Source organism: Falco peregrinus, chromosome 3, assembly GCF_023634155.1.
Source record: "Falco peregrinus isolate bFalPer1 chromosome 3, bFalPer1.pri, whole genome shotgun sequence".
Taxonomy (NCBI): domain Eukaryota; kingdom Metazoa; phylum Chordata; class Aves; order Falconiformes; family Falconidae; genus Falco; species Falco peregrinus.
In genome coordinates, this window is record NC_073723.1 from 63,150,768 (window position 1) to 63,178,484 (window position 27,717).

Consider the following 27,717-nt stretch of genomic DNA (forward strand, 5'->3'; position numbering starts at 1 on the left):
ACTCTAAATCTAGGCAACATCACAGATGGCAACAGCTTCATCACAAAGAAAAAAAAATCTGCAAAAAAATTTTCTGATAACAGCTTCAAGTAATTAAAACAAACAGGTTGTGTCTGATCTTTCAGAGACAACTTTTTCTTTTGTCTTCCTACTCTTTCTAGTATGTTGCAACATAGAAATAGACTCAATCACTAGTTATACCCTTAACCTGCCCTCTCAGTCATAAGTCTTGAAGGATTTCTTGTCCAGCAGAGAAGCTTGGTTGATTCTCCTTCCCTACTCCACCACCACCCCACTCCCCACCCATGCTTCCCTCTCTTCTTCAGGGACAGGGAGACAGTTAATTTTTGAACAGCTGAATTCTCCAAATAATAAATCCTTAGCGTGCAGCAGACAAGCAGAAGCAGATTACTATACTACGACAACTGTATTCAACTAAGCAGGGGTGAGGGTGGCATGGGGGAAGCTTAAGGTTAGGCAAACCAATATAAAACTGACAATCTGACTTCGCACCTTCGGAGTTGGCTGCTGGCTTTGGTATTTCTGAGCACAACCTTGCTACCCTAATTTAACAAAATCTTACACTTAAGAGAAATTTTTGTATTGGTCTGAATTCTATACCAGGAAACTAGCCAAAAGAAGGACAAGCTTTGTTCAGAAAAGTACTGATTTTATTGACTCAAACTGTATTTACACAACACATTCATACATTCAATATCTTACAGAACTCTGTAAAAAAACTGACTAAGAAACTGCAGGAGCCAAACTGAGTTTCAGTCTTAAAGACACTGAACCATGAGTACATTTTAAGATACTTAAGTGGGTGTCCAGTTTCACTGTCAACTTACATGGAAGTTCTCTGTAGATAAAACTCCTCCCAGAAATCAAAATGAAGAGTGGAGGGGAAAAGGGTCAGATGAAAGAGCCAATAGTTTTGCAAAGCTAGTAATTTTTAAGACCAGACTTTTGGCTAAGCATTCAACAATGCACTTTGTGCGTTTTTTTCTGGAAACAGGTCACATACAGGTATACTTTAGATGAATAATCAGAAAACCTCTAATTTTTGTAAGCTTACGTACATTTTTTAAAAAAAAAGAGATTAGTGCCACAAAGTTTATGCATGAATCTGAAGTGTTTCAAAGTTTGAGAGGCTCGGTTCTGGCATTCCACTGCAGCTCAAATCCAACGTATGTTTCTTCAGTTGACAAATGAAAGATGATCATCTTTTACCAGTGAACTGATGATATCACATATGTAAATTGGGAGCTGAATATCCTTATCACAAGAGATCACTCTTCCACCCATCCCTAATACAGTTTGGTTGAATAAATATTTTTTTTTATTTGAAGTACAAACCAGGTGAGTTTGTTTCTCTTCCAGAGTGCAAGTCAACATCACCACACACTTTGCAGTTAAAATGGCATCCCTCCTCTGATCTGCCTAGCAACCTGTTCATCTGTTGTCTCTTCTTTCTCTTTTTCACGCTCTTTGTTCCAGTCTTTAAGGCCTTCTGGTAGTGAAGTATCCTCATCCAAACTTCCTGTGCCTTCAACAAACTCCTCATAAGTAGACTTTTCTGCAAACGGTCTCGGGCCAAGCAGGTCTAGCATATCACTTTTATCAAGCACTTCTTTCTCCAGTAGTCGTAAGGCAACCTGCAATAGCAGTAACTTATGTCACAACAAATTCAAACAGGTTGCTCAGAGTTCACTTAATACATGATTTTGCTCTCCTGTGAGCATCTAGGTAGCAAAAATACAATTTTTTTTTTAAATCCTACTTTAAAGACCTGGCAAAGTGCCCTCTCTATGTGCCACTACTGCTGTTACTGTTGCTTCAGAACAGCAGTCTTTCACTGTGGCCAAAATGCTCTTGATGCAAGACACGAAGCCATAGATGAAAACAAGCATTCCCTTCCCATCAAACCAGGTGGTTCGACAGGGCTGTTGCTGTGTTACAAGCTAAAGAGCACCATAAAATACCAATGCTTACAATACAAAAACTACACTTGTGTAGTAACTTTCTTGGGTCACTGAGCACATTGATCAGCACAAACCATATTCAGTGATCTTTTTTGGGATGGTGACCTACTACACTGTCATTTACAGAATCCATACAAACTCATCATCTTGTCAGGAAACTTACCAGATGCCTATCCTAGAAAATTATCCTTTTTCTGTATCAGGCCTTCTAGCACAGAGGAAGAGAATATGTACAAGGGTAAGTCTCTGCTGCAGTGAGGCAGATCAGAAGTAGCCAGGGAGCAGGGAAGGACGGTGGTAGAAAGAGATTTTTATTTGACATTCAAAAGGAATTCAGAGAAGGAAAGTTATATCTACTTCTCTTCTTAGAGAGCTTCTTTTAGCCTAATGAATTGGAGTCCTAGTATTTCATGTTTAGATTTTTTTAATACTAGTCTATTACATCTACTAGAGCCTGCTTTAGTAGGCAGACTCTTTGTTCCAACTTTCCAAATTAGTATTTTCCACATAAAGGGGGAAGGATGTTAGACCATATCCACGAGAACCTTAGAGGTGTTCCAACACAAAAGGAGATTTTTCTATTTACTTAAGTCTCGTGACACACTCTTAAGACGACATTGAACAGTTTTTGAGCAAACTTCCTCATATACTGACATAGGCACTGTTTTTAATCTATTCCGTTCAATTCAGATTCTGGCTTGCCAGCTGGAACTTGGTGACTAAAAATACTGTAACGCTCACCTTCTCCACTTCTGCTTTCTTCTCAGTCAGAAGACTTAAGGTTCTGTCATAAGCAATATTAATTAGTGACCGCACTTCTTCATCTATCAATCTGGCAGTTGCCTCACTGTAAGGTTTCTCTAATACCATGTCTCCTTGACGAGGCAGATCAAAGGAAATCTGTCCTACTTTTTCATTCATACCAAACTGAACAATCTGAAGAAAAAAGAAAAATTCAAACAAAGCAGAGAAAGTAAGATTTTTAGGGTATGCTGATGTAAAATACAGTAAACAAAACTGAAAGAAAGTAGTTTTGCTATGACCCAGTCTTTTCCTGTAAACCAACTCTCCCCTGAAAACTCAGTCTACCTAAAGTACCTTAGTTTACTTTCACGTTTTAACTATTAAATTGAAGAACACAAATACCAGCATTTAAAGGTGGTTACTTGTGATGTACATAATGCTTTGCGCTTGAAATACTAAGATATTACAGAAAAAACTTTTCACCCTTCACTAAGCAGTAAACCTCTTTCCCTTTCCCAGAAATAAAAGCTTTTTTCCAATTCAAAACGCATCCCAAGTCTAGCATATTCCACTCTTCCATATGGATAAATTGACCCAAGTATTAAAGTAGAGGATCTTGAAGATTTTTATCCTATCATATGCTATACTTCATCCCAATACACTCCCCTACAAAGGTGACAATGATTCTTATCTTGCTTGACTCACTGAATATTGACTCCTCTAGTTGTTCATGTGTGGCTGTTTCAAGTTGCATTTTACTCCAGCAGAGGCAGAACCAAGTTCCAACTACTATTTATTTATTCTCTCCATGGCTACTATCAGTTTGATGGTTACTAAAGCAGTGCTTCTCTGCTTGGTCTTGCAAGATCAACACAGGTATGAAAGAATATTCAGAATTCAAAGAGATCTCAGCATTACAACCAAGCATCTTAATCTGCTTCCTTAAGAATTCTTAAGTTCAATACTTTTATTTAAGCTTCCAATTCTCTCTGGAGACAGTATGTCTGGTTAATGTGAATTTTTTTTATTTTATTTTAAAATTGAACAAAAAGTGACTGAAGATCCCACAAAATGAACATTAACAAGACTTAATCGCACATGTACTTCCAGACTGGGGCAGCAAGAAGCACACCAGAGACCAGCAAGTGGGTGTGGTTTGGGGACAGGGATAAGTGTGGTGTAGGGGAAGAGAAGCATGCTCTAAACTATCTCTTGTGTCTTATAAAATGCCATCTTTTGTGTTGATGCAGGAAGTGGAATAATGCACCCCTGTGTAGCACATAGCTACATTTAGCTGAGTCATTACCTTGATAAGAATTCAAATTACTCATCTACACTAGTTAATATGATACAAACACAAACTAATGTCTCCATTTCAGCAGCGTAAACTGACAGCAAATAGCACTTAAACACAAGGTTTTCTGGATTTAGTTACACATATTAATCCAGATTATGTCTTCAAACTGGGCAATTGTAAAAGCAGGATCAGCTGATCAAATCCGTGCACTAAATTCCATTTTAAAAGTATACAATTTCCACATGGATTTGAATCCATCTGAAGCATACATGTTCCTGTGGGCAGATGTAGGACAGTAATCAAAGCCTAATGCATAGACTTCTGTTGTAAAACTGTAAGAAAATACTGGAGTCCTCCGCATCTCTACACAACAGCAGCATAATGTTTATTCATGCAATATTTTTTGAAATAGGTTTTTGAGGGACATACCTGATCAAATTGCATTATTTCACCACATTAGTGTTAAACAGTAGATAAAACTGTAAGAAAAAGTCTCACTTGAGCACATACCTGAGCATATGCACTCTGGGTCACCTTTTTCAAGTCATCTTGGGCACCAGTTGTAATTCTTCCAAAGAAGATTTGCTCAGATACACGTCCTCCCAGAGTCATGCACATTCTGTCAAGTAGCTGCTCTTTGGTATAAAGATACTGTTCTTTGGGTAAATACTGAGCATAACCCAGTCCTTTACCACGTGGGATAATAGATACCTGCAATCAAAATCAAGAATGCTAGAACTACATACATAGTGTTAAAAACCATAAAAATTAAGTCAAACTGAAGAATGCTTTAACATGGCAATCTACACCACACTCACCCTTGAGGTTTAATTCAGACATCGTTTCCATTTACATTTTCCCTCATTGTGATTTATCCTTAAAAGCCCTGGCTAGCTCTAAATTGATATAATAACTACTAGGATATCTGGAAAAGAAAGGTAAGACCACATACCTTTTCCCAAGACTGTATGGTATTTTCTAAGTTTTCTAATGAAAACCCACAATTTTCAGAGTTATATATTAGGGGCTTAAAGTATTCTGTAACAGACAGAGAGAGCATTTCTCCATCTCTAGCATTCTGAACAGTTGGGAGGAGTTTCTGCATTTATTAATGCCCTTCCAGCAGTAAATTGCACAAGAGTAATTTTAAGCTTGAAAGTCACACAAGATTATGAACACAGCCAAGCAAAATTACGAATGTTAAAGCAAGTTTGGGAGATCAGGGTGCTTTTTTCTTTATCTTCAGCTTGTCACGCTGTGCATCCAAAAAGCAAACTGAAACTAAAATTGCCCTCTATATAATGATTTTTATAGTTATATTCCTGAAGAGACATCTACCTGCATAACCTGATAAGATTAACTTAAGCCATTGATCTGTACTAAAAGCCTCAGGGAAAAAGCTATCAAGGCAAGCAGACTCAATAGGAAGATCCTTTCCAAGAACATTTATACTACAAACCCTTTAACAGTTAACTCGAAACAATTAAGAAAGCTAGAAGTGAACCAAGAAAGCACTTTAAAGTTTATATGCTTACAGTACCTTTTGCGAGATTACATATTTTAACACACTCTCAACATTCAGGGAGAGGAAAAAAAAAAAAAAAAAAAAAGAGAAAAGATGCTCTCCATGTTACTGTTAAATCACTAGTTCAAATTTGTTTTCTTTACCTTTAAGAGTGGGTCAGCATGTTCCAAAAACCATCCTGCAACTGCATGCCCTGCCTCGTGATACGCTACTGTCTTTTTCTCCTCTGGTTGCAGTACTTGAGTTTTCTTTTCCAAACCTTTATAAAATAAATTTGATTATTACTAGTTTCAGACATACCTTTCTCCACTGAAATCCCTTACCTCATTGAGAAAGATGGTGAGCAATACTTAAGATGCCATGTATACATCTACTGAAAAAGTTTAAAAAAAGAATCAACCCAAAACTTGCAAGTTTTAGAAATCTGTATATTCCAGGTTTTACTGTAACCTTGTCCTTGATTAGATTTTCTGGTTTTAGAGTATAAGCTCTTAAGAATATTCAAACAACAAAACAAAACATTTGCACTTTAAAAAAATAAAATAGTGTTCTAGACTATTTCAGGCTAACAGCAGTTAGAAGCATTGCTAAATCCAAACAGCTATTCCTCTTGCCATTTAGAAGAAATCAGAAAAGCATCCTGATGCAATTTCTTTCTGTACCCCTTACTCCATTACAGAAGTCAGAAACATAAACAGGATATCACTTTTCTAAGTCTAGGCTGTCTTTAGGACAGAAAAGAAAAATACAGCCTTGAAGAACAGGAGAAAGACTCCAAGTATGGAGAATTTTTTTTATATATATATATATGTATACACACACATATATATGAAAAGGAAGTTGCTCGACATATTAAAAGTTTTGAGAAACAATTGACGTGATTTACCTACCTCCAATAACTCTTTCAATTGCTTGCTCAAAATGCTTTTGGTTTATAGCATCTGAGAGATGCCTTGCAGCAATTAAAGCAGCTTCATTACAAACATTAGCAATATCAGCACCTAAAAGCAGACAAGGCATGAATTACTGACAATTTTCAACAATTTTCTCTCAGTCTAGCTTGACGATAGCCTTCGTATTACTTTTCTGCAATTCTTACAGAGTTGAAAATTAAGAGTAATGTGCTCTAAAATAATTCATTAGACATAGCATAATTCTTTAATAGATATTCAAATACACATACTACGGTTACAGGCTTTAGGATTTTTCTCAGGTAGACAGCTACCAAACAGCTTGTTACCAGTGAAGTACTTGTTTGATATATCCTACTAAGTTTTCTGTCTGCAACAGACTATATTTAAACTAGTACATATTTAGCAAAAATAGCAAATTTCCTATATATGGGTCCAGTATAGCTCAGACCTTGATGTATCTCTAGAGGATATCCTTTGACATTACTGGTTTCAAGCCACCCACTTCTTATTAGCATTATTTGTAGCAATGATACTGAGATAACTTAGTTTAGACATCATCACTGTAGGTGCCAGAAGCATTGACAATCAGACCTCAGAAAACCAGTTTTATATAGACCACGAAAGCAGTGAGGAATTCAACTGCTGGGATTTTGAAAGGATTAAATTACAAGCCAGTAAGCAAAGTTCTCACATCCGTTCCTAATTCAACACATGGTTACAGTACATTTTCCAGGGAGAAGTTTTTACATGCGGAAACAGAAATCCCACTCCAGAATATGCACATAAAACCCAGGTCTTCTCTAGTAGTGTTCAAAGAACGCAACAAATGCATTAAAAGGAAGAATACACAAACAAGTGATAGCAATCAAAACTCTCTGGATTGCTTTTGCTGACAACAGAAAAAAACTGCCTGGTATGTCATCCTGATTGAGGCAGACAAAACTTAGAGATAGCCTGTTTAAGCAAGTAGGAGATAAGAGAATTTCATGCTGTACCAGTAAATACAATAAAATCAAGTAGGAGTGCCATCCAGAACATCAAGTGCAAGAAAACCAGAAGTAGTAGGGAAATAAAATATCTACATCTTATATAGTAAATGGAGAAGAACAGTAGCATTAGGAATCACTTACCAGAAAAACCAGGTGTTAGTGATGCAAGTTTTCTTGCTAGGTTATCTTTATTTAAGACAGTGTCTAATTTCAGAGGTCTAAGGTGAACTTTGAAAATAGATGCTCTTCCTTTTATATCTGGGGGTCCTTTAAAATGAAAGTAGTATGCTTTTACTTTTCACACACATATGTATATATATACACACACATCTATTTTAATTGAATGTCTGCAAAGAAGTTACATATGTAAGTATCTGCAGTAACCTCAGTGGTATTCTACAAATGCAGAAGTATACAGCGATGCAGATAAAACTTACCTATGTAAATCTGCCTGTCAAAGCGTCCTGGTCTCATTAGAGCAGGGTCTAAAATATCTGGTCTGTTAGTACCTGCCAAAATGACTACATTTGTGGTTGTATTAAAACCTGTTGAAAAAAATGTAATAAAGAAAATCTGTGTAAACAATTTCCATGAAAAAATAAAATAGAAATAAAAAACCTGTCCACTTTACAGGGCCACATAAGAAATGACAGTTCAAACAAATGGTCTTAAAGCTGAAAATACTTCCATTTATTAGAGCATTGTCCAGCTTTTCATAACAAGCAAAAAAATGGCTTTGGGCTCTGCTTTGTGAAGTACTATATCAAATCCTGCTTTATCTTCAAAACGCAATAATAGATTAACTGCTCAGGAAATTGCAGAACCAGCATGGCCAGCTCTATTTTTTACAGACAGACTAGTCTCATGCAAAGAATTTTTTTGGCCTATCCAACTATGACAGTTATCAGACACAGAACGATTGTTCTTTTTTCTGAATAAATTTTAGCAAAACACCAAGCTGCAACAAAATGAGTCACCATTCTTCATTTTAGAAAGCAAAGAAACAAAATCAATTTATGTTTAAGCTAGAAACCATATCTTAGACATGGAAAACTTACCATCCATTTCTACTAAAAGCTGATTAAGTGTGTTCTCTTGTTCACTTTGTCCTCCAAAGTTGCCCCTTCCTCTCTTCCTTCCTACTGCGTCTATTTCATCAATGAAGAGAATGCACGGGGCATTTTTACGAGCAAGGGCAAATAAGTCTCTCACCTTAACAGGAGAAAAAGAGTATGTATCAGATCGGTTTGCAATTGTTCAGGTTGGTAAGTGGGTAGGAGAGGGAAGAAGTGCATCAGTAACACTATCACTATAATTGAGTATGGTGGTTAATCGGTGTTCCAAAGCCTCCAGCCAGCTCTCAAGGCAATGGTAAGTTACACTGTAGCTGCTGCTCAGCAAGAATCACAAGTGCAGAGGCCCATCGGCTCACAAACCCTTTCAAGCCATAAATTAAGAAGAACATTAAACAACAGCTTTAAGAAGTATTTCAGTTATTCAGGAAAAGTGGTTATATCTTCAAGTTCAGAGCCTCCAAACTTCAAAGATTTAAAGCAAGATTTCTCTTTTAAGCTTTTCTTTAATGCACAGTATTACAAGCAGAACTGGAATGTGAACTGGCATGCTACCACAGTCGCTCTTCATACCAAGGAAATACAAATCTGTTTTCTGCAGTTAGAACAGGGTGATATAGCCGCTACAGTGAGCTTAACACCTACTTACAAGTGCTTACCATTGAACAGTATGCTGTTATAAATATTGACCCTTAGCCACCCTGTCTCTCCATTACACAGGCTAGGAAAACTGAATTCACTTCAGATATTTATTCAGAAGTTAAATTAACTTCTATAATTGTGGGAAAAAATGGCCAAGACATGAGCAAACACTTGAAAATGTTTTTAGGCTTTCAGATTTTAAGTAAGATACTACCTATTAAATTCTACTACAGAAGTTATAGCAGGATGTGATTGCCTTTAAGATGCAACATTACAATGTTACCCTGCTTGCAAATATATCAGAAGGACCTCATTAAAACCAGTTCAGTGAGCTAACAGATCTCCAACTGAGGAATCTTAACTGGAGCAAACAGGAAGTGAAACATTATGGAAGAATTTCGACCCAAGTAAGAATCATATGCAGCTCAGAGCTTTAATTTGTACGTTAGAGATGGAAACAGAGAAGGCTTCTCTGATGACAATGTATACAGCAGCTGTGAAGAGATGCAAACTTCAGACAGTACACTACTACAGTCACTCTGATTTGTGTGCCGAGACTAAAGCATTAACATACATAATAAGCGTGTCAGATGCTTAAAGTGAACTATCTTTTGACCAGAGACAGAGATCCAGAAATAAACTATTTTTCAGAAGGAACAGAACTAAAAATTACTGTAATGCATATACACTAAAAAACCCACCAAAGGAACCAAGGCTATGTAAGCAGTTTTAATTCTAGCACATCCCAATTTACAAATAATCACTTTAGCATCATTAACGACTATCTTATTTACTAAATTCACAGGAAATGAAACTAATGCACTCATGTTTTCTACAGGCATCAGAAATTGACTGTGCTGAAACTTCGATTCATAGCCAAAGCAGCAACTGTTATGTCAACAGATTTCACTGGGTAGTACAAGCTGCTAATCATCTACATAGAGCAGTAGGAAAAGGTTAAGTCACTTTGCTATGGGGCATTTCAGGTATGCACCGACAACTAACAACAATGTAGTTCGTGTACCATTATTATTTCAGGGTATATAACACTTTCCCAGAGGATCGGATGAGTTTTGTTTCTTACCCTTTCTCAGTAAAGTCCCTCCTACACTGCATGCTCCCTTTTTCAACTCCCACTGATCGTACATGCATGACCACCATCTCCACACCCTCTGGCTTACAAACAGTCACTTTTTTCAGTCACCATCCCTGGTTTTTTTTACCCTGTTACCCATTTCTGCATCTATTTCCCCACTCTCCATCTATACGCTCTCCCCTCCATAGCTGCTCCTTTTGCCAACTTCCTTACACATTTCCTGTCTCTCCCTGCATCCTCATTGAAGCCTCCACTCTCAACCAGCTTCTGCATTTAACGTTCTGAACAGCTTCTGTTATTTTCTCAGTTCCAAGCCCTGTGCCTACCTGCGTGTCCCACACCCCCCTTCCCTTTTGTCTTTTCAGAAGACCCAAAATTACCTGGCTTCACTTATCTTTTCCTACCTATATTACTGGAAATCCCATAAAAGACCATCAGAAAGATGATGACTTAGGCTTGCAAGAGGCATATGCACACACAGCTATGAAACTAAGGACCAAGTCTTGGAAAGTTTATATGACAACCTCTAACAAATTCAGAAACTGCTGTTTTTCAGGGCTTTAAAGAACTCCAGTCAAAATTAGTTTTCCTGTGAATTTTCACAGGACATAAACCCACATGTGTATCTGGGAAAAGCCATTCCCTGTGAAATTTCAAATCCAAATTGAGACACTGAAGCATTTCCATTTCATGCTAGCGGAATTAGTTTTTAAACAGAAGTAAAAATGACAGTACACTTCATTAAGTCTGTTCACAGCATCTGTTGCAAACAAATCTTCAGTTTTCCAAAACCGTGTCACCTTGCAGTAGACTTTTTAAGGCTTAATACAAGATGGTTGGAGTTTGGGAAAGGTATGAGCTGGTGGAAATGGCATAGAAGTTTGGACATTATGAAGAACATTTTTTGTTACCTGCCTTGTCTGTAAAATACTATCAATAACTTGTTTATACCACTTAGTATGTTTTTAATGAGCTATTTTCAGAGAGTTAGTGCAGAAAAGCACAAAAATAATGTCAGACATATTTAGTTATTTAAATCATCTGATCTAAAAAAAAAAAAGAAAATCAATTAGTTCCATGACCCTTGGAAGCCTATTTCAACCACAAATTTGAGTGTCCTAGACAACTATTTATGTCTAAGACTCAAACTACAAAAAGAATAAAAGTTCTTCAAAGAAATAGGAATGGTTTAGAGCAGGAGACTTTTCCATGCCAGTAGTCAAATAAGCTACGTATTTCTGACCCAGCTAGTAAATGTACTTCAGAGAAAAGCTTGGAGAGCTCTGTTCTGTTTACTTAAGTTCCTGCAAAGAGGTGAACCCTTAGGGTCCCAATGGCCTGCAACCAGATACTGAACTACATTAGTTCTTTTTATGAAAGGTGCATCTATGATTCTTGAGTTTAGACATGTTTCTGGCATCACTTGTAAGTAATCTGCATAGATGAAAGAACTTCAGCTGTAATCAAACTGTTTGCCTCCCAACACTGACAAATGTCCTTTCAACAGCCAACACCGAAACAACAAAAGCAAGGCCAAAAACTTACTCGAGCTGGACCCACACCAACAAACATCTCTAAGAACTCTGAGCCGTTGACTGTAATAAATGGTACATTAGCTTCTCCAGCTGTAGCTTTAGCTAGAAGTGTTTTCCCAGTACCTGGAGGACCTGTCAGAATTGCACCCTGCAAGAGAAACAAGTGTATTTTCCTCATGAAGAAAACGTAATATAAGCCTATGAAATATCTTGCTTAAAAGATCTACATGTTATGATGTTGAGCCCACTGGCTCTTCCTCCACCACAGCCAAAATCGTGCAAGGAAAACTGAAGATTAATCTCTTATTTAAACCAGAAAAAGGGGAAAAAAAATAGATACAACATTGCCATGCTGTCTTAGATTTATAGGAATAGTGTTTTCTCTGACTGACACACAAAAAAAAAAAGGTGTCACCTGGTGGGCTCCCACAACAGCACTGCCAAAAGGCAATTTTGTCACAATTAAATGTAAGAACAATGGTACACGTGCACACTACATATGATTTCTGACCCATGTGAACAGATCAAGTATTCCACAAGGCAACTGGCACCACAGTTACACTGTTGACACTTAATGCCTTTTTTTTTTTTCCCCTGATGGTCAGAAGAAAGCAGCTGGAAAGCATTGCACGTGTAAAGATTCCTAGCACAATTTAGAATACTAAGGTCTACCAAAAGAATAAATACTTTACGTGCTAAGTCATCATTCCCTTACCTTTGGAATTTTTGCTCCCAGATCCTCATATTGCTTGGGATTTTTCAGAAAATTAACAAACTCCATTATCTCTAATTTGGCCTCCTCACAGCCAGCTACATCTTTGAATTTAACATCTATTTCATCCTTAAGGACTTTGGCTGTAGTTTCACCCACACTGAAAAGTCCACCCATTCCACGCCCTGCTCGACCTAAGCCTGCAGGACCTCTTCTTAATGTGTACAGTAAAGAACCAATAATCAGGATTGTAGGCAGCAAACTCAGGAGAAACGATCTGTGGGGAAAAAACAAACAAAGCAGAAAACCACATATATTACAGGAATCCACTACTGCACATGTATAAAATGTTGGTTCCATCATAAGTGAACACACTGATGACTAACTCTATTAACTTGTAATGTTGTCATGGTTTAACATTAATGACCCTAAACCCAAAACACAGCACTATACCAGCTACTAGGAAGAAAATTAACTATATCCCAGCTGAAACCAGGACAAATGTTTACATCAAGTAACGTATCACATCGAGTGGCAATTATTCGTTTTACAGAGGAAAACTGCGTTACCTAGTATACAGAAGTAGCTCATTTCCCGTGCCCTTCACAGTCCATAGGACTAGTTATGCAAATGGTTATATTCCCCAAATGAGTTGCATTAGGAAGCATATAATTGATGTATCTACAACTTCAAGCAGAATTTTCTCTCCAAAAATACATACTCACTCTTCTTCCTTTAGGTCTTTAAATTTTTACATTTTCTTCTTTCATTGTCTTTATTTACCTTCCCCAAGGCTACAGAATGGGCTTTTTGTTGTTTTCCAGCTTTCTAGCACAGCTCTGTACAAGCCAAGAACACTAGTAGTAATGCAGTCCTCATTATCATAGCATCTCAGCACAGCTCAGGAAAATCTGTGCCAAGACCTTCAGGGAACAAACAGCTCACAAGAGGTTCTGTCAGCACTCAGCAAAAACAAAATGCTGAAAAGAAGCACTACTGTAAGCAAGCACAGGATTTCCAGGCTTTACTGATATTCTGCACATCTGGAATGAAGGTAAAAAGGATTTTCCCCTATCCTGCTGCTACTCTCTTCTGCTTCCTGTGGCATTTCTTGGGCAGAGCAAGAAGTTACAGGCAACATATTATATGAAGAACAGACACTGAGGAGGAAAAGGCCAGAGACTGGTCAGAAAGGGGTTCAGCAAGTAAGAGATTTGCACGAGGTTCAAGGTGGCATAGGAACTAACATACTTTCCCCACTCTGTTGTGAGAAGCCTCAGGCTGACATGCAGCCTCTTCGCACAAGCATCGTGTTGCCCTGTCCTCTAATTTTTTTCCCCAAATTTGTTTAAACAAGGGCTCAGCAGGTTTATTGACAGACCATCCTTAAAAGCATGCCCTGTTAGACAGAAACAGAGAATCAAGGCAGAGAGTTTGTAGAAGAACAGGGAACAGAAAACCTCTATCTCAAGTTGCAGGATGGTCCAGAGTTAAGGCTACTTCTTCCTGCTGCCACCAAAAAACCCAGGCAGCAGCAGCTTGGAAAAAAGACATGGCAGAAAAACAAAACTTTCCCCTCCATCCCCAAAAACTGAAACACATACCACAGTATCAAGAATGAAAACACAAGAGAGGCAGCCAATTAACCTTTTTCATTAGTTATACGAACTACTACACCCAAAGCTGAATTTTCTGATGGTAGAAAAACCTATTTCACAGACACCCAGCAGAAGTAGTTTTACAACTGCTTACTTGGATGAAGAAATCTGTTCTTGGGATACAAGATTACATCTGCCTTCTAAGCCATTTGGAAAACGACATCGGAGAAGCATTTCTACTGTCCTCTAGAATCCAGGTCAATAAATCTCAGCTACAAAAGACTACTACAAAGAACACAAATCTAGAACTGTAGCCATTATTCTCTACTAGAGAAGCAACAAAGCCATAAATCCAACATCAGTACTATTTTTCTTAGCCAATTAGAGATTAAAAGCATGATGCATCTTTAGTTCCTGCTAACAGGCAGGATAGTGTGATTTATTTAACCACCAATTTTTTGCCTTTTTGCAAGGCCACAGAATTTGACTTCTGCTGAATTTATGGGCAGAAATTAGTGCCTGTTACATCTCAGTCAACATACTGTAGTTCTATGACACATTTTGTTTGTTCAAAAGTCTGCATGAGTGCCATCCCTGGAACTCTACTACTGTCTGGCTGACTCCTGCTCTAGTAGAAGTCACTTGGAGGAAGGGCTTAAATGAAGGAAGGACTAACTTGTAAACAAACATTTATGTAATAACCAGCTATATTTAGGGCAAGAGGATATGGATTTCTACACAGAGCGAGTACAGAACAGCTCCTGTTACAGTTACATTCAAAAACAAAGCCAAGATGATTGTTATTCTGATAATGCTGCCACCTAGTGAAGCATAAGGTGCATGTATTACAAGTCTATTTTCCTACTGTAGACATTTTTTAACAGACTTTTTTTAAAGCAACTTCTTACCCATCACTCTCTGTTGAGTAGACTACAGGCAATCTGTTCTCCACTTCTATTCCCAGATCCTGCTGCACAGATTCAAGATTCCGTTCAAAAGTGTCCACACTACCAATATTAAACCAGACGTACTGCTATAAAAAAGAAGCAGAGATCACCACAAAGTGCCCTATCTTATTGCAGCTTCATTACAAGCCAACTTCTAACACATACACAAGCAATTCTCAGAATAGATTCGGACCACGTTTAAGTTGTCTTGTAAATGTGTAACTGATGTAAGATGCACACAATAAATGTAAGGCCTACCAACCTGAACACACTATCTGTCATTGCTTCTACAGAGACCATACACCAAATAGTTTTGGAGCACTTTAAATAGCTTGAAACCCTGGCATTTTCTCCAGGAACAAACAGAAGGGGAGTAGGTAAACACATCTTTAGAAGGACACCATGCAGTCAGAATAATACAGGCCACTGAACAAGCAAACACAGCAGCCATACAACTTACTGTTTTACTTGAAGGTCTCAGCTTTTCTGATTAAGGCTATTCTTGACTTTTGGAGTCCATGTTAGCTTTAAAGTTAGCTGTCTTCACAAAAGACAGCATGAACTTATATCATACACCACAAAAAAATCCAGACATTACTTTCAAACGGTGCTAAGATTCAGTTTTTCAAAAACATCTCCCCTTTTGCACCATGACCTGCCCCTACTTACCCTAACATTGAAAAACGAAAAAAACATAAGTAGTCCTAAGTATTAGCTGATTGAGAAACTATGGCAACTAGTGGTATGTGGGCTAAAGAGTAGGTGTATAAATAAGTCACACTGAAGCCCACTGATGAAGTAATTGCTGCAGATTTCACTGTACCCCAGAGGGACTTGCAGACCTTGTTTCAGAAAGTCAGCTAAAAAAAAAAAAAAAACAAACCACCAAAAAAACCGAAAACACCACTCCACCACCTAGGAAGTGGTAACCTGGTAAAGTTTCTCTAATGCTTCTCCTAGATTTTCCACATATAAGTTTTGGGGTGGTTTTTTTTGTTGTTGTTTGGGTGAGCTTTTTTGGTGGTTGTTGTTTTATGGGTTTTGTTTGTTTTTTAAAATAGGTCCCTGCCACTGAGTATTATTCTTTGGAGAGCTTTCACCTGCATCTGTTTGTTCCTCACTGTGCTGCTAGAAAAGTAACTCCCTGAAATAAGTACTTTTCTCAAGAATTAGAGCTCTCAGCTTGGTTTTAGAGACTACAGTATCAAAAAGAGACAAATTTAAACATTTATCTTGATTTTCTCAAATAACTGGCTAAAAGCAGTCTGGAAGAGAAAAGATCCAAAAGTATATACAGTTAACTCTTGGGTTTTCTTGAGTAGCTGGAAAACAGCAGTTAAAAATACAGGACCTTCAGTAATTTCTCACTCTTCCTGTTTGCCTATCTGTATTAAGAGCATAGTGCTGGAAACAAACTACTTGCCATAGTTTAAAGATATCTGTGGCAAAACAATTGGTACAGAAAAGTGAAAACCACACAATACAGGATAATATAACAGTAAGATTTTTGCTACATACCAAAGTTTTATGCATTAAACCTTACTTATAAAAAGATTGCTTTGCTGTTTCTAATGTCTCACATGTATGTATTAGAAGTGTTTACCCATTCATGAGGGGATTTTCCTGAAACAAAGATCACTCTAACAAAGCGCTTGTTCACCACTTCAAGTCTGTCCACCTGTAGGAGGAAAGAACAAAATTTGTGATGCGTTAAGAGTATAGTCACTGCACTTTTGTCACAGCCAAGAGCTACATATACCAAATACAAACCTACTCTGTTTTCCAATAAGGAGAATAAGAATAATGTTGTAGATCAGGATGGTTCCACAATCTACAGTTTGACATTAGGAATGGCATGAGGCATCATGTATGTAATCAGTAAGCAAGGAATATTGGCACATTAGAATTTAGATTGAAAGGATAACCTCATACCCTTCAAGAAAAAACCCAGTGCACACCTCAGCTCAAATCACAGGTACAGTGAAATAGTTAAACAATACTCAACTATTTCAATGGTCAAACACCAAAAGCAACAGATCACATCTCTTCAAACTCTTATTGCAGCTTCCAAAACAGACCAAAGTGAACAAAATGAGGAAAATCTTAACTGTTCTTACAATTGTTTTCCCAAATATAAAAGACTTCCTGTGCTACCACATAAAACACAGTAACATCAATTAGATAAAGAAGAATTTAGTTGAGGTAACAGATACCATGTAAACTAAAATCAAGACTTGAGCGGCAGGATTGCAGATACATACTATTAAGTTTTTGGGGTATTTTTGATAGAAGTCTCCTCAAATGGTTAGTTTCTTGAATTTGACTGGGTCTCTTCAGAAGAGAACTAGAGTTTCTTTCCATTTTTTCTTCTTTCCATAAAATAACTTGTTTCAGTGTCTTTAAATAAACTACCTATGGCTCTACAAGTTGGGCCCGAGTTGTACACAGGCTTGGTAAGGTTGTTTCCCTGAACTCATTACATGTGGCCATTTCTGACATAATTGCTGCACGCCATGAGCTAAGAAGCAACCATAGATCTAGCCTGACTTCATGCAAAACTACCTGAACATCTCTGTTTTGAAAAGCACCTCACTCCAGTAATGCTCCCCATTAACTGGCCACCACCACAGCAACCAACACCATTTGATAGCTACATATTTAGCTTATCTGAATATCCAGAATACATATTACAAAGACCCAAGAGACTTGGTTTTGTGCAACAACCCACTTTCATAATGCCTTTCTGCAACAAGACTTCAGGCTTTGTTCACTGTAACAGCTAAACTAACCTTTTGACTGAGTTAGTGTCTTACTGCTTCACAACAAATATAATCAGTAAGGTTTTTTCACACTATGTATGCATAACTGTCAATTAAGAACAGGACTGTAAGACACAGTCTAGGCAAAAGCGGAAAAGCATACGGAGCAGCTCTGCATAGATCCACAAGACAAAGAAAGGTAAGAAACAACCATTTAAGTAGCAGAGGGGTGGGAAGCATGCTGTTAACACAAAATCCCAGGTCTGAAACCCAAAGGAGGAAGCAAGCCGATGTTTTCCTAACCTGCAGGCAAGACTATGAACAGGGAGGTAACAGAGCCAAGAACTAGTGGCTCCTGAAGTGGAAGAGGCCTGTGTAAGACACTTGGATCTCCTGAACTTCAGGGCATCACCAACCTATTACTCCAAGTCTGGAAAGTTGCCAAGTTCTACAGAGAGATAGGACATCAGTGATAAAATCGATTGCTCCAGTAGTGGCTCCAGGTAAGGAGAACAGAAGAAGAGGAGAAAACATTTAAAGGAGGCTATTTAAAAACACAGTTATGTCAATTTACTGTCCTTGAAGGAATTCTTCCATTCCCCAACCCCACATTTCTGTTCACACTGCTGCTCCTCAGATTTGCTGAGGAACTCATTTAAGGCATGAAACATGCAGAAAACTTTATCATCTTCTTCAGGGGGGGTGGGGTCATGGAAGTACTTAAAGTTAGGTCTAAGTTTCTTCTAAAGGCAGCTGGCATGCCTGCTTAAATCATTAGGTCAGCTTACCTGTACTATAAAACCATATCCTGAAAAACTGTGGTTACACTGTCCCTTCAAACATCTACACGAGCTATACAAAAAGAAGCTCCATCCTGAGCTGCTTGTTCCGTTTCATCTCTTGAAATGACATAAATTTTCACACAGCCACCCAGAACATTAGATCAAGGAACTGATTAAGATGAAGCAAATCCCTTTCTCCTTCAAAAGTTACTCAAGCCAGTTCTCACTCCACAGATACACGAATACAAGCATAAGCAGGGAGGCAGAAACAAGCGTCTTCAGTGCACTGATTTTTCATTTTGATTCCCCTCACTACTCACCACTCCTTTAGAAAGGTAGTTATTGACAAAGTCTTTCCAGGTGATTTCTCTCCCAGGGACCCTGAAGAAGAAGTAATATACCACCATTGTCCAGAAAAAAGAACTTCCCACTACATACATCCGAAACTCCCTGACATCCCATGGAATGTCACCCTAGGAAATGGAGGGGGGAAAAAAAAAAATAGTTTTAGATTATGTAACACAGTAAACATGGAACAGGTTCTAGCATATATTTCTGGATTCTATTCCCTGCCTTCAAGGTTAAAACATGTCAAATGAAGCAGTATTTTGTTGTATGAACATGCTTCAGTAATTTCAGATGTAACTGAGGAATTACAGCATTAATAGAAAATATTCAAGTGTTTCACAAGTAAGAATTGAAGAGTTTTGATCTATGAACTTTTTTTAAAAAGTTTTGCTATCTGTTATATGAGCTTTCTCCCTTCATTCCAAAACAATTTTCACTGCCCTCCAGCACTACATGCAAGACTGGCAAAAATAAAGGAAAAAACTAATAGGAAAAACCCAGGAAGAAGGAAAAAAATGCACACCAAGTAAACCCAGAAAAATATTCTTTCTATTCTTGAACTGCCAGGTGCTATCACGTTTGTGCTATAAGTAAATACAAATTTCAAAATGAAACTTACATAAGTATCCCATTAAGGTCAGAATGGCTAACAGTAAACTACATTTAACTAGCACTGTTGTCAGCAAGTTTTACAAATTGACATTCTGAAACAAAATACGAAGCCTTTAAAGGTCTGAGGTTCCACTATAAGAATACTAACTACTAGTAACCATATTCGTATAACTTAAAATGCCATTAATCTTCCTGAACCAGAGCTGAATGCCTCTGAAGGTACATAGAAAACAGTTGTTTATGAAAGGCACTGAGTTGGGAGCCACCTAGAGCCAGTTACTATGAAATACTAGGCACAGGAGGCTTAAAGGGCACTTAAGCTATCAGAACATAGCCCTAAAAAGCAAAAACCATGCAAGGTTACTTTATGGGGACAAGACAAGTCAGATGATCTTTTGAGGTCCCTTGCAACCTGGGCTGTTCTATGATTCTGTAACAGTTACTACCACAAAGAAACATATTTTAAAATCCACACCTTCTGTAATCTGGTCCACCAGTTAGTTTCTTCTTTCTTGCCACCTTTTTTTCCACCACCGCCACCTCCTCCGCTACTAGTCCCACTAGGCTGTCGGGCGCTAGCTTGCTTTGCTTCTAACAGAAATAAAACAAAAAACCCCAAAATCTTCGCATCTTACACCAATCTTATGCTAATTTATTAGATCTAAAATTAAAGATTTGTTCTGAAAAATGAACTCATTTGCAACGCTACAATAATTAAAAGATATGAGAAACTGCATTTTCCATAGAAAAACAGATATATAGTGCATTAACTGACAGAGACACAACTATCTCACGCAGGTATGACCAGAATAGAGTTAATTATGTAACAGATGATATTTGGGCATCAAGAACTGAAAAATGTCCCAAATATAAAGAGAATCCTGTTGTGGAGACCACGTGAAACTTATTTCTGCTGCATTGATCCAAGACACGCAAGATTATTCTAAGCATTTTATTGGGAGTTGGGAAGGTGGGATTGGTGGGGCTTTTTGTTGGTTAGGAGGTGTATGTGCACACACACACACACACACAGGTGTTTTGGGGGATGTGTGTGTGTTTTGGTTTTTTAAGAAATCCATAAGCTCTAAGTAACATTTCCTTCTCCCATAATTCACCCCTCCAGTCACACTATGGCACTCAAAGCTCAGGGTTTATCAATATCACAGGTTGCCATCCCTTCTTAATGTTCTAGAGACAAGCACAGCATAGCAACAGCCAACTACAGCTGAGGAGTTCATCTTAATCATTCTTCTATTCATCCAACTCACAAGATGCCTGCATGGTGTAGCATAATGTCATTTGTCAACATACTCAAGGGCAAGACAGAGCACAACACGAACGAACACTCCTTCCAACCCTGCCTCTTTCAAGAGCTTGGTAGTTTGGGTATCCAGGTGTGACACTAGATTTTATCATTCGAGACCTAGTGAAAGGAGAACGGCTGCTCCTATTACTGCTCTCATAAGAGACTCACAGGGATGCTGCCCCTCCTTCTCCTTGGATGATGTGTCATATAGATTTCTGATACAACAGAGTGGCTGTTATTTGCTAATAATTTCCGGATTCCCACCCCTCCCAGCACTGCCACTACTAACTCCTCTTTCAAGCAGCCGACCGACTCCATGGTTGATTCTGGCTGAAAAGTGCATTCTGGATCCTCAACTAGAATGACAGCTTGGTTATTCCACATAACAAAATGCGTATTTTAGCTTGCTATAGGAAAAGCTGAGAACTATAAACAGAGAATTCCTGAATGCACGACTGATGTCAACCGATAAGAAATACTAAAACAAGAATTTAAGGACGGCATACCAACAGAAGCTCAAGAGAAAATGTTATTCCAGAAGATGCACATGATAGAAAGCAAAATAACAAAAAGCTATAAATTTGCAATTTTGAACTAATCTGGTACAGAAACATCTTCCCTGAAAAACAAACCCACAATGTTATGCCAAAATCTAATTTAATGAATACACATTCCACAAAAGAGAACTGAAACCAAGCAGCTTTTTGTACCTTTTGTTTCTCCAGCTGTACTTTTAGTTCCATTAGCTTTCTTCCCATTGGGAAAATATTTTTCAAATCCTATTAAGAAAAAGTTAAAGAGCTCATAATTGTTTTTTAGTTTACAATTCTGTCGTTACACTTCAGTAGTCACAAACTGAACATATACAACAGCACAGCAGCTAGCAACACACAGACTGCAAAACTGGTTTTGCTGAAGAGCTCTACCAGGTTTCCATAAATAAATCTACTACTGTTGACAAGAAAATACCAAATGTATTTAATAACCTGAAGTAAAGGCATCCTTTAAACCAGAAAGACTTAGTTCAACAGAAAACTGCACTGCACAGCCTGAAGCTGAGCAAACCAGAGCCGTTCTTTAATAGTGCCTAAAGATCCCATAAATCAATGTTCCACTTCAATATTAATGGCTGGTTAGTACAACAACTTACATCCCCACAGACAACAGAGCTAAATGGCACACAATTGCAGTCCTCAGCAAGGAGTACACAGTCTGCTTCGCTTCACTGATCAAAGTTATAATCACCTTTGGGAGGCTGAGAGAAAAGCCTTCTGCAAGCTGCAATTACACTTGCCAAGACAGTACTTCTGTCAGTAGAAACGCCACTGGTAACTTTTTCACAGAGCTGAAAGATGAAAAACAAAGATAAGACAACATGAAGGTACCACAAAAATCTTCAGGCTCTCTCACTCCTGAACTGAAACAAGTTAGAAGTTACCTTACAGCAGGAACTTTACAACAGACTTCATAGTAACTGTTGTGGACCGGAGCATAACACAACAATGGAAAAGGAAGTCTCAATCAAATGAGTAATTTCTACAGTAAGGAAGTTTTTATTCTATTTGTCAAGAACAGAATTTCATTTTACATACCAACATAACATTCTTTATTAAAATAGAAAAATAAAGCAGGAAACACTACAAGCTATGAGCATTAAATACCTACGCACCGAACCTATGGGAAATATTTCATAATACCAGCTGAATGACACTTAAGTGCAACACTGTGATTGTATAAGCATGATCCACACAGTACTGAATTATGTTTTATTAAAGAACTGCAACTTTTTCCAAATAGTTAAGAACCTTTAACTTCTGAATATGAAAGGTCTGCTTGAATCCAAAAGAAAGTGATATAGCAGATAATGCTTACATCCAGCTAAGAAACCAACACAGAGGAGGAATGCCAGTTCAAAAAGGAGACCTAAACCCCTACATAGGTAGAGATCCAGTTAAAAAACACAAAGCCAAGTCTATCGAACCTTGTTCTAAGGCTAGTTGTTTACTTTTATTCGCCATTTAAATGCAATGAAGGAAATATAAATAAGATTAACCCTTAAGAAAACTCTTGGTATCGTACCTGAATATCTAAACACAGAGTAAACTGCAATTTTATTACAGAGAAATCAAACCCCCTTTCTTCGAGAAGGATGTACTTTAGATAAAATCCCAACTTATCCCCTTCCTAAGCTCTCCCAGTGCTTCTAAGAAAAAAAAACAGAAAACCAAGATTTCCCCACTGACTGACTGACTCTCTGCCTCCATTCCCTTTTGCCTCATAGTGGCACTCCATCTCCTTCTGTTCATTTTGAGTAGAAGCTATTTACCTTACAAGCCAGATAAATAGTTAAAAAAACTAAACCACCCCAAACAACTGAAAACCAGAAAACAACAGGCCCTGGAAACACAACTCCAGGTATCAATGCAAGACAGCAAACATGCATCTAGGACTGTTATCTGTGAAAGAAAGCTCAACGTTAGCATCTTGATAGCAATTTCGTTATAGTGGTTGTAGACAAAACCTATTTTTGCATATTACATAAACCTTTAGGATACTAGATTACATGCTAAGACTACCCTAGGAATGTTGACATATCAGTAACTGTATGCTAACTCTCCTGAAGCCTTCTGTCCGGGCTTCACCTTTCAGCCCTTATCAAATGATGAAATACATTAGACTTATTCTGAGCAAGCATCTAGTTCCACCTACTGGAACCAAGAGGAATACCAAAACATCCTTGCTTGCTTTTGCTATAGACCGAGCTGAGAATTATTAGGCTGCTCAATAAAGCCATTATTTTGTGCCACTGCATGTCTATGAGCAAAGCCTGATACTGAAAATCCAAGAATATATTTTACCAATCATGAAAAAGTATATGCAGTGCAGAATCTGGAGAGCAGTTAACCTGGAGAATAGCTACTAGGTCCAGTATGCTGACTTCCAACGCTAGCAACTGCATCTGTGCTCCTAGAAACAGCTTTTAAGATAAGTGGGATGCATTTATGTGGGCAATAAAACAAGAAGAGCTTGCCATAGAGCAACAACCCATCTGTAATTTAAATACAAACAGGTAATGAACGCTGCATCAACATACAAAGCTCAAAGACACATCCAGTAACACCGGCTTCTCTTTTACGTCACAGGTCTCCTAAACACCAAGAAGTTTGGGAGTTAGTTATTCAGCAAGCTCAGACTACCTTTTTTATTTTTAAAGGGCAAGCATATTGAAAAACCTTTGCTCCAACTGAAATAAAGCAACTGCTCACATTTAAAATAAAAGTTTAAGTAAGCCAAATCCAATTGCCTGGCTCAGCTAGACCAGCATGGGTTTATTACAGAACTAAGTTATAGTTTAATTGGGCTGGGGAAGGGCAGGGCAGAGAAGAACAGAGAGAAGGGTAAGCAGATAGAGCTTTGCGGCAGACCTGAATAACGCAACTGGTTTGTTGCTGGATTGTCTCCACAGATCCATGAATAAAGACAGTCACTTGTCAAGTTAACATGCAGAATGCTGAGTGTTTTAAAGTTGCTTTATGAGAAACAAGAACTGACTTCATGGCTCAATAAATCACCTGCCTGAGGCTGGGAGGTGTGCTTTTATGCTGCCGACAGATCTAGGTGAGTCAATCTACTGAAACACACAGCTTCTTTTCACCATAGCATTCCACAAATGCAAAAGTTATTAGAACCATACTACACTGATAACAACTGCTTGGGGTTAGTTTTTTTATTTTTTGGACTCTAAGTCCCCAGCATGAAAACTGATCATATTGATCCCGATACAGGGCCTGTCCCTAGGTTAGCTGGCAATGGGAATGACACAGCAAGCTTTAGCACACCCACTGCCTAAGCAGAGGGAAAAGCAAACAAAGCACATTTTTGCTGGATGCTGGTTTGGGTTAGCTACCAAGAAACTCTGTCCAGCTTCTCTCTGTCAGAGATGAAAGAACTGTCACAGCACATAAAGCAAAAAACCTATCTAGTTCTTTATTTTTTTAGGCAAACCTTGTGACAGCTTCCTAAAAATCAAGACTTCTTTTTAAATACAAGTTCAGGATAAGCAAAGTACACAAAGGTCAGTTTTGCAGTTAAAGTAACACAGAAACTGTTACTACTCCAGAGTGTAGCATAAACCCAGGATCTGTAATACAGAGGAAGCATGTTCACCATGATTCCAATATTAAATATAACAGATGATTTTAAATAAGCAGAACTACTGACTTTACAAAAACTTTGTAACCATAATCCATTTTTAAGACCTGAGGCTACACAAGGCAAGAACAGAAAATCCACTTAATTGTGTAAGCAAAAGACCAAGAATGCATTAATTCCAGAAAGTTACAAGTTCACGGGTTTATCCATAAAGAAGTTCCAAACAAAATAAAATAAGAGGAAGCCAGAAGTCTTAATTATCTAGCACTCACGAAAATACTAAGTAAGAGCATGTTGGGGGTTGAAGACAGAAAGCCAATAAAGAAATCTAAATGCAAGTTACTCACATAGGTGTGTGTTTTTTTAAGAAAAAAATAGAGAGGCTTTTATGGAAGCAAAGGTCCTTGTTTTGCTTCCTATACACCCCCCCCACGCTACAATGAATACAAAGTTCCCTTCATAATTCCTACATTCCATTTCAAATAAGACCTGCTTAAATTTTGACAGAAATGAGAATTAGCTTCATGACAGATTAGCAGTACTTCTGACCGCGCTTTAGTTATTGTTGTCATGATGTTCATCTCCGACCAAACAAACCTACAAATTAATCATTAAAAACAAAACACATGTTTATACTCAGGACTAAGTTACTAGCATTCTTAAAAAGTATTCATCTCACAATTATCACTATCCTAGTGATCACTGTCATACCTACAAAGGCGCAATTCTTCACCACAAAAACTACAGAAAAATGATGCAATTGAGAGATGCAGGAATTAAACGATTCCCTTTCCCCAAGCAATAGCATATGTCTGTCACACCTCCGATATATTGGGGTTGACAACAAAGGTAATACACATCTCATCATACAGCTGACAGTCTAAACCAGGGGTCCTCAAACTATAGCCCACGCGTGGGCTGAATATGGCCCCCGGTATCTACAGAACCCCGCCGGGGGTTGCGGGGGGAAACCAAGCAGCCGCAGATGGCTGCCTGCCACTTCATCCGTGTGCCGGCCCCCTGGTCAAAAGGTTTGAGGACCGCTGGTCTAAACCATTTAACTAAGAATGAATAACCAGCCGTCATGATTTATGAGTTAATACTAGAATATTAAGTTCATATCCATACCGCTAATGCACCGCGCAAGCCCAGAATCCAAACAACCGACCACTCGCCTTCCCTTTCTCGGCACGTTACCGTTGCGCTCACTGACAACCCAAACTCCCAAACCACTCGCTCAGGCCACAGCCCCGCCGCCGTCTGCGGCCGCCACGGCCGCCCTGCCCCGGCCGTCACCCTGGAAATGCAGCGGAGGTGCTTCTGAGCAACCGGCACCTGCAAACCGGCTGGGAACCCGGCAACACCGGAGGGGTGCTTCAGCGGCTATCGGGTGCCGCCACAGCTGAAGAAGCCCGCAGTGCCCGCGGGGCTCCCGCACGGCGCCCGGCTGCCGCGGCCAGCCCGGGAGGCGCCGCACTCGCGCCCATCCGCCGGCGCTCGCTCCCCGGGAGGGCGGGTACCCGTGGGGCCGCCTTCGCCGACGGGGATAAGAACGAGCCGGGGAAGGCCGCGGGGAGCAGCGAGGGGTCCTCGACCCCGGGCAGCGGGGCGCCTTCCCCCGGCCTGGAGCCACGGGCAGCGGCGGGGCGGCCCCGCGCGTCAGCACGGCAGCAGAGACCCTCCCTCGTCCCCCTCTCCCCGTGTCAGCGGCCAACCGCCGGGGGGGCGGCCGGCAGGGCCTACGCCCGGCTCCTCACCTGCGCCAGGCAGGGCCTCGCCCCCAGCAAGCCCCTTCCGCAGAGCAGCTGTTGCAGCAGGACCCCGGGGAGGCCCCGGCGCCGGCAGCTGCCCCGCGTCAGCAGCAGGTACCGGTGCGCCATGGCCCAAGCGGCAGCTTCGGCCCACCGCGTCCACTGCCCCGCGCCGCCGTCAGCCCACCCCCCCCCCCTGCGACGTCTGACGTCATCACGCTGCTGCGTGCGCGTCCTCAACGCCCGAAGGACCCCTCCGAGCCCCGCCCCCTCCCGCAGGCCCTGCCCCGCGGCGGCGGCCCGCCCTCGCGCAGCTCCCGTCGCTTCTCCTGGCCACGCCCCCCAGCGGCACGGCCGCGGCGGCACCGCGCTGAGGGGGCGGTCGGGACGGCGGCAGGCCGCGGCAGCCCGGTCGAGGCGTGCGGCAGGCGCGGCGCGACGCGATGCCGCTAAGGAGGGCGGGCATCCGCGCTGCCGGGCGGGCTGCGAGCCCGGGGAGCGCCTCTCCCCGCGGCTCCCCAGGGGGACGGGTCCTCCGCGGCGTTTCCGAATAACCCAGCGGTAACGTTCAGCAGAGCCTGGTGGGAAATAACTTGTCTCCTTTATTATTTTTCCCCCATACGTAACGATTTTATACCGAGATCTTCGCTACAAAATTTACTGTGTGCAGAGGCCTTCAGGGCAGCTAAGGCGTTCAGCGCCATCCCTTCACCCCCAGGCACAGCAGCGCGCCCTGCACCCAGTGTCCCGCCCTGGGCTGCCGGCGCCCTGAAAGCAGAACTCCAACGTAAGCAACGCGCAAAGCCGGCTGCTCGCTCCGTCTCCAGTAATACCGGAGCGGAACGGCGCCCAGAACCGTTCGGAGCCGCCCGGGCAGGCCCGCAGCGAGCGCCTGGCCCGCCCGTGCCGCTGCGCCTGCGCGGTGCCGCCGTGCCACTGACGCGAGGAGGAGG

The 27,717-nt window shown here is 40.0% G+C and overlaps 1 protein-coding gene across 2 annotated transcripts; it reads right to left on the minus strand.

Annotated features, from left to right (window-relative positions):
• Window positions 1–1,089: 1,089 nt before the first annotated feature.
• On the minus strand, window positions 1,090–26,958 carry AFG3L2 (AFG3 like matrix AAA peptidase subunit 2). Of its 2 annotated transcripts, none has more exons than XM_055799702.1 (17): window positions 26,771–26,958; window positions 22,107–22,206; window positions 21,572–21,640; window positions 20,031–20,146; window positions 18,916–19,068; window positions 16,658–16,732; window positions 15,016–15,137; window positions 12,513–12,786; window positions 11,808–11,945; window positions 8,510–8,663; window positions 7,889–7,996; window positions 7,593–7,718; window positions 6,439–6,549; window positions 5,692–5,807; window positions 4,534–4,734; window positions 2,724–2,918; window positions 1,090–1,655 (listed from the first exon to the last, which is right to left on the minus strand). In XM_055799702.1, exons 1-17 carry the CDS (start codon window positions 26,891–26,893, stop codon window positions 1,413–1,415), a joined length of 2,424 nt encoding a protein of 807 aa, XP_055655677.1. In that variant the 5' UTR covers window positions 26,894–26,958; the 3' UTR covers window positions 1,090–1,412. The 2 variants fall into 2 exon arrangements, with proteins under 2 accessions (XP_055655677.1, XP_055655676.1); XM_055799701.1 differs by having other exon boundaries at window positions 15,016–15,140.
• Window positions 26,959–27,717: the final 759 nt, after the last annotated feature.